The sequence below is a fragment of the Parasteatoda tepidariorum genome, chromosome X2, assembly GCF_043381705.1.
Source record: "Parasteatoda tepidariorum isolate YZ-2023 chromosome X2, CAS_Ptep_4.0, whole genome shotgun sequence".
NCBI lineage: Eukaryota > Metazoa > Arthropoda > Arachnida > Araneae > Theridiidae > Parasteatoda > Parasteatoda tepidariorum.
The window spans coordinates 55,471,497-55,479,967 of NC_092215.1; the positions used below are offsets into that span (position 1 = coordinate 55,471,497).

Sequence of the window (8,471 nt, forward strand, 5' to 3'; positions counted from 1 at the left end):
AAAAAAAAAAAAAAAAAAAAAGGAGAAAAATGCACAAAAACTTAAGACAAGAAAAAATACTCCGCCTAGTATTGTAGTTTTTTTTTAAAAAATAATTGTAATATTTTCAAAAGAGAAAATAAAATACAACATATTTATGAGTTAAAAATATCTTCACAAATATTAAATGTAATTTATAATTTTATGATGCAAAACTAATCTATCCTATTGTCCATTATGAATCCATTATTATTATAGTATCAGATATTAGTTTTGAGTTTATTAAACCATGGACATCTATATTGTGCACAAATGACCATCCCATATTCTTAAATATGTTTTGATGGATAATTTTCCAACAAATTCTTTAATGATACTTTACTAGTTTCAAATGATGGTATAAAAAATTTCAAAATCTTATTTTTTATAACTTATTATATATTATAAGAAAAAAAGGCAGAAATGTAATAGCTTTGAACAATTATAAGCTGAGATATTATATTTAATGTTCTTACAAAAAAAATAAAAAAATCTAAGACAAAAATTATAACATATATGACAACACTATAACAATAATTATAACAAATAAAACAAGTAATAATTTCTAAATTTAGAACAAAAATGGATAAGCTGCATGGAGGCATAGTTTGGCTCTCATACTAATAAATACTATAATAAATACATTTACTAAATAATAATAACATAGTAAAAAGCAACTTGAATACACAGACAACATTATTTGAAGGTTGGTTGGTTGAAGTTTATAGGCACAAGAGCCAAAAATGGCTATACTTGGTCAAAATTGGTCTATAGGTCAAATTAATATATTTTTCCTTTAAGTAAAGAATATAGTCATATAGTCTTGATAAGCAGAAAAAGGTTGTGAACTTTAAAACATTATTTGAATACAAATTTATCAAACATTTCTTCTTAGTACTTTCTTTTAATGTACGTAGAGATGTGTCTTACAATTTTGTTTCACCTAAATCTGTTATAAATATAAGTAAAATTATAAATAGTAAATGATATATAACATAATTACCATTCCTATTATTCCATTTCTCGATTTCCTGATTAAAACTTAAAAGAGAAAAATGCAGAAAAAACTTACAACTTGGATGGAGAAAAAAAAATTATCAAATAAAAACAATATATCTGGTCTAAATATATGCATATTTTTTTAAAAAAATCCTGTATTTTACATTTTTATAATCCTTAAAAAAGTCTTCCAAAGTACTTTTAGCCTCAGTATTTATATTTAGATCTTTAAAACTCTTTCTGACTATCAGTAGTTTTATTTGTGGGGTGGTTTTCTGGAACGAGAAAAGTTTTTAAAAGTACCTTTTAGTCTCAGTACTTTTATTTAGAGCTTCAGAGCATTTTCTGACTAGCAATTGCTTAACTTGCTATGTGGTTTTCTTTTTATTTCACTCTTAGGATTTATTCTTCCAAGTATAATCATTACATACTGTTCTGCAGTTTTATTTTACTTTTTAAAAGTTCTGTGCCTTCAGAATTTATTTTCTCTCAATATGTTTATGTCTCTGTGTTTTACACTTTTTAATAGACTTACTAGAGCATTTAAATCATCTTACATAATTTTTAAATTTCCAAAAAGTGTTACGAAGAAGTTAAATAAAGAATAAATAATTTATACAATTATTTCTTTTTTATTTAACTTTGATGTATCTTTATTACCACCCAAGTCTCTAAATTATTTTTTATGGATTTATCTCATTCACAAACTTTAATTTAATTGATTTTTTGAAAAAATATTATTAAGGAAAACAATAATTTTCAAATTAGTTATCTTTAAATCCCACACAAAGCTAGCAAAAAAACAAAAAAATCAACAAGTTGAGAATGAAGTCATTAAATTCAATGATACAATTAGAGAAATTAAAAAACAAAATGTGTGAACACAGAGAATGCAAAGAACTGTTGTCATTTACTCACAAAACCAATTGTTGCTAGAACAGCACTATGATACACATGAAATAAGAGGGAGGTTATGAAAATAAAGAGTCCACTCTAGAAACTTTCCCAAATATAGATTTACCTTTCTGAAGAAGAAGAAAAAAAGGAGAACCAAGTAATTAAATCATGCTAAAAGATACATAATTCTGGAGAGAAATTAAAAGCAATTAAGGACAGAGAGCATGCATTTTCAACCACTTAGTATATCATGCCTTTGAACTAATTACAGAGTTCATCATTTTTTATGTGAGAAGAGAAAGAAGTTTTCATTTTAGCCTGTTTTTTCACGGCTAGAGCCCTACAAATTGTGCTAAAATGCATTAAAAATGTATGAATACTTTTTGTTTTTCAGCAAAATGTCTTCATTTGCTAGATAAACTTTCCTTAATGTTTTTTTTTTTCATGCAACTTCACCTTTCTTAATTTTAAGAATTCTTTTAGAAACTTATCCCTGATTGACCTTCATTTGTGGGCCCAAGTTTTGCCAACCAGCGTTAAATTTCATGAAAGCTGCTCGAGTTCTTGACTCAGAACAAATGGTAAACAACTTAAATATCGATGGCAACTATGTATTAAAAAAACAATCCGAGAATAGTGTTTAATCTTTAAAACTTGAGCATATTGCATTAAAAGAATGTGTTAAAGAAATTTCTAACTCAAATTTTGGAATTCAAAGGTAGTCTCAGAGAGATTTCTAGAATTTACAAGAAAAAAAAGGCAAGTTCTTTCAGCAATGCCTACTTTAGAGACTGTAAAAGAGCTGTATCATGTTAGAGCTGCATCTTTTATGACACAAAGACAAAATTTGAAGTAATGTTAAGCTTCTGGACTAACTTCACTTGAATAAACTATAATAATCTCTGTAATGTAGAGAGTGGATATAAGGTTATTTAGTAAAAATATTTACTCTAATAATTGAAACATTTTAATTAAAACAAGGACGAAAATGAAAAGTGTATTTTTTTAAAAGTTGAGTTCTATTCTTTTCTAGTTTAGTTGCTTTCTATCTCACATACAACCTGTCTACATACTTTAATAAATTACATCATCTAAGTATAATTTTAAAAATATTTCTCCATAATTTATTAGGTCCTACTCGAATTTAATTAGGGAGTCAGAAAACTATTACAGCTGTTAATCTCATATTGTTCAAAAGTAATACTTTCCTACTTACGAACTTTTAGACTCACTGGCATCTGGTAGCAGTTTGTATAGTTCATCAATATATGGAATATTTTTTTCAAATATACTTTTCAATTTGGGATCATACTTGCTATACACAGCAGCTGTTGTTAATCCAGCTCCAGTAGCAGCAATTATAAGAGCTACTTTTCCTGATTTACTGAAAAATATGTAGGTTTTAGAAACGACAAAAAAGAAATTAAAATATAGATTCGAAAAGCAATTATTTTCATGACAAAAAGCTTATTTAATTGAAATATCTACTAGAATTAAAAAGAAATATAATTTTTTAAACTTTTACTTAGCACTGCATATAAGAATGTAATTTGCAATATAACTAGGATAGACAGAGCCAATAATTATAATAAACAATACAGTACTAAGTCTATTATCCAGACATCCATTTTCCCGAAATTTCTGCTTCCAAGACACATTTTAATAATCAAAATGAATAAAAAATCTTTGAAAAGTTTTTCTAAAAACAAACTTTAATCTTAAAGTTAGCGATCCGTAATAAATGGATATAATGTAAGTAAAAGAATAATATTTAAAAAGTAGATTTTTCCTGATAAAAAGTCCTGAAATGAAAAACCTATTATGTAGAAAAATCTATTTCCCAGACTTGAAGAAGTCCCGATGATTCCAGATATGGGACTTTCCATTGTATATGTCAGTCTAATAACTCTTTAAACAAAGTGTAGACATATTGGTCATTTATACAAATTCATTAATTTCATTTATTTGAACAATATACAATAGAATAAGTCCAAACAATAAAATTTCATTTTTATTGAATAAAAATATTATAAATTTAAGAAAAAGGACCTTAAGACAAAAATAATTTTGTCATCATTTTTGAAAGGGAAAACAAAAAACATCAATTTTTTGAGTTAAAAATATCTTCAAAAATGTTGAACGTAAATTTATAATCTTATGATACAAAACTTATTAATCCTATAGCTAAATGGCAAGATTAGCAGTTGCCACTCGCCAATGGCGACTAAAAAAATTAAGTGGTACCAAAAAATAATGTTGGTTGGTTGGTTCTAATGCCACTGGCCACACGGGCCTGCCTGGTGAAATCGAGCAAATTTAAGGCAGAGTGTGCGTTTCTTGTTTTTCAGTGGCGCCATCTATGGCCAAGAATTCGAATTCTGCCACACCATATGTCGCACCCGTTTATAGGGCGGATCCATTCATACATCCACAGATCATATCTACATAATTGATTTTCATGAAATTAGCGATTTGTGTACAGAACTTCAAATATCTCAATTAGTCATAAATATTAATTTGTAATAAATATGTAGTGATATTTAGTGTATAGCAGTATTTGAAGAATATTTTTTATGGAATTGCATTTTAATTTTTTTAGTAGTGTAGTAGAGATATTAGAATGAGTATGCATAACAATTTTAAATTGTCAAAACAAAAATATCCCTTTTGAAAATGAATTAACGTCATGTGCTAAGAATTATTCATATAATGAAATTATACAATAATGTTATTAGTTATTAATAATAATAGTATTTTTTAAACTAAACAAAATAAATACTTTTTTATAACAATTTAGAAGCAAAATTATTATTAAAGTACTTTGGACACTAAAAGTGGCAAACAATAAATTAACTTCTAGTAGCAAGTGGTCACCAGCTATACTTCCCAGTCTCGCTCTTAACCTAATGCCCACAAGTGCATTCTGATATCAGTTATGAATTTTTAGTCAGTTATTAAACCATTAACATCTATATTCTCCACAAATGACCATCCCATATTCTTAACTATGTTTTTATGAATAATTTTCCAACAAAATTCTTTAATGATAATAGATCAAAGACTATAGTAAAATATAATCAAAGACTATAATAAAATAAAAAAATTTCAAACTCTTACTATTTCTTTCTTAGAGAAATATAAAACTTGAACAAAAAAGGAACAAATGCAATAGTTTGAAATATTTGTAACCTGAGATAGTATAATTAATGTTCTTACAAAATAATTATAAAAAACATATATGACAATAATTATTTATAACTAAAGTACAAAACAAGCACTCATTTTTAAATTTATTCAAAAATAAAACTTTTTTAATTTCACAATTTTATAATTAAAAATTTTTTTAAACAAAAATAAAATATTTCAAAATACCTTGATGATGATTCATTAGAATATTGGCGGTGAATCCTCTTATTATGAAACTAAAATGAATATAAATTATAAATTAGAATAATACATATGTTAGTTTAAACAATATGCAGTAATACAATATAAACAACATATGATAAAACGGATATTGTGTAACATAAGTATAGGGGAGCACAGGGGGACGCATGCCCAATAATTTTCTGAAGCATTTTTAAAACCCAAAAAGCTATTTTTTTAAAAAATTTAATAATACATAAGCTTTAAAAAATTAATCAAAAATTCATATAGCTTATGTATAATTTTACGAAATTTTATATCACTTTTATTTAACTAATATCTTAAAAAACCATTTAATGAATTTTTTCAAATTTGTTACAATTCAACTCAATTAGTTTATACCCCATATTTTTTTTACATATAATGATTATTTATCAACACTTTAGCTTGCGGTCAAAAGTTTCTCAGTATCATTTTAACTTAGTATAAGGCTGTCCCCCCTGTGGCAGAATTTTTTCGAGCTGTCTGTGACATAACTCTCTAGCACTAATATAAGATACTTTAATAATAATAAACAAGATACTTTTAATAATAATAAACATGTATGTTACTAATTTAAAATAACAAAAGTGCTGTGTTTACAAAAAAAAACATATATAATTTTTTTTAATTGAACATGTAATTTTTATTCTAATGTTATAGGTAACATTTTTGTATTTTATTGGGAGGGAGGACGCAGAAATTATTTCTTCACCTTTTGCAATTATTCATCACAATAAAAAAAAATTTAAAATCCTTAAATCCGTAGTAGTACTTCGCGAAAAATAAAGATAGACAACAAAATTAGGTGAATCGGACACCTCAAATGTGTGTTTCGTTTCTTGATTAGGCAGTTGTATAAAAATAATGTCGTATAAAAAATATCGGATTTAAAAACTATGGAGAAATCAATAGCAATAACTGATAAAATTTGACAGAATTAGTGCCTTAAAAAGTAAATACTCAAACACACGATTAAAATTTTCCATGTTGTTTATCGGGATATTTAAAATCCACGTGAAAATCAATATAATAACTGACGAAAATACAATACATCAATTTACGATACTATCAGCATATATTGAGCGCGTCTAAAAGTGATTATCTCAAAGCATGATTTAAATATAACAGGTAAATTTCTGTCAAAAAATAAATAAAGGTAATTTTATTTATTTATTTTTACTTTTCAAGAGAAAAATCTTTCTGCAAGAACTCTGTAACGTTCTGCGACAATGTTGCTGCGATTCTGTTCCCTTCCTGTCAGTCCCCTTCTTGAAGTAAAAGAAGTTCTGTATTTTGATTACAGTTACAAATATTTACTTTGCTAGTATTATTCTAAACTCGTTAAATTTTTATAAGTATCTCTTTTTCAGGAGGGGGGACATTAATAAATTTTTCAATGGTTTTAAATTTTAAAATTCTTTTTTAAATAAATAACTTTTTTTTAAAAAAATAAATAAAAATGCAACTTTAAATGTTCATTTTTCTCAAAATTTTTAGTTCAAATTATAAAAAAATCTTTCAGGTTTACCAATTAATAATTCTTTTTTAGTTTAATTGTTTTGAAAAAAATTTATGCCTACTGATTATTTATTAGCATGCCATTAATTATTCTTATAAACTACAAATTTTTCTCATATTCTGATGAAAGATAATCATTTTTTAAAATATACACATAAAATAGTACAAAAGGATAATTTAAAAATTGTTGAAGATCAAATTCAGTTGTTACATAATATTCCACATTTTGGTAAATTTTTATGGTGTTGATGAGTGCTCTTTAGAAACTTACAGTGCCCATTTTTAAGAGGCAACACCCTGCCTTTTTTTATTCCTAGGGAAAACTCTGGTTATTAACTCTCAGGGTACCTCAAATCAGGACCATAGCCGAGATCTCTTTTTCGAGGGGTGAAGGGATGTAAATATATATATATAATAAATGCATACTTTTAAAAATCTACAGTAGGTCAAACAGGTATAGAATATAAGCAGAAGGTCAAATGTTGGAATGTTCTGATGTCCTGTTTCCTCCTGAACGAGAAAGCTTTTTATAAGTAAATTGTAAACCTTTTCTCACAACTGATATATTATGGAAGAACATCAAATAATTATTTTTATTAAACAAATAATTATTAAATGTATTATATTATTATTTAAAAAAAATAAATAGTAATTGTTATTAAAAATAAATAATATGTATTACTTATAAAAATCTCAAGTAAAAATTACTTTCTCTAATATAATAAAATGAAATATTTCGGGAGGAGGGTTGAATTCCTACATAACCAACCCCTGGTTCTATGGCCTTGACTCAAACCCACAAATTTACAATGTTGGTAAATAATTGCACTATAATCTATCAAATAACGACTTTAATTTCAAAAATTGCAATTTTTATAATTATAATTAAGGGCTTTATTTTTTCCACTAGCACCCTACTCTAATTACTTTCCCAAGTAATGTAATCGAGTATCATATATACTAATTAATAAGAACAATATAAAAATTAGTAGATCACCCTAAGTTAAAAATATTTAATGAATTATAACTTAAAGTCGATCATTGAAAGTAATCGCCTCTTTATACAGCAATATCAATCTTTTCATTTCTTGACTTCACAATATGAAATATTACAATATTTCGAAGGGAAAAAATATATCTACAACAGATTAACAAAATAACACATCATACTTTAGATTTTACAGCAGCTTGCTTTAGTGACCGCCACATGATCGATTGCCTTATTATTAAAATAGAATTTTTAAATAGTCCTTGAACAGAATATAGCGTAAAAGTAAACAACTTCAAGTTGAAGTTCAAGTTGTTTTTTGTTCTATGCCTCTATTGATATTTAACGGGTCGCTATTTAGGAACGCAATGTCTTTAATGCCTGACTTTTTATGGATGGTGTTTTTCACACTAGGAAACGCTGCAAGCTCCATACCGCCTATACTTCCGGGTTACTGTTTCTAATGTATTTTAAAGCCATTTGGCTCACAATGTGATAATTGTGTTTTGAGATTCTTGCAAACGTGGTATTTGATTACTTATTACTTGTATTTACAATGCTAACAATACTTGTGTTTGCAATGCTAAAGGTGCTTACACAAACATAAGGTGGTGCACAGCTTGCAACAAGAACTAACAGTAAC

The 8,471-nt window shown here is 26.3% G+C and overlaps 1 protein-coding gene across 2 annotated transcripts in view; it reads right to left on the reverse strand.

Moving 5' to 3' along the window:
* Positions 1 to 8,228, reverse strand: part of LOC107453361 (MICOS complex subunit Mic60) — a 35,315-nt gene extending 27,087 nt beyond the window's left edge. Inside the window, exons 1-3 of one of the 2 annotated variants that reach the window (XM_016070163.4) lie at positions 8,011 to 8,228; positions 5,287 to 5,336; positions 3,131 to 3,298 (exon numbers count right to left, since the gene is read on the reverse strand). In XM_016070163.4, the coding sequence (XP_015925649.1) occupies positions 3,131 to 3,298; positions 5,287 to 5,336; positions 8,011 to 8,049 (257 nt within the window). In that variant the 5' untranslated portion in view covers positions 8,050 to 8,228. The remainder of the gene's footprint in view (positions 1 to 3,130; positions 3,299 to 5,286; positions 5,337 to 8,010) is intronic. The other variant, XM_016070164.4, reaches the window with a different exon arrangement.
* Between the last annotated feature and the right edge of the window lie 243 nt (positions 8,229 to 8,471).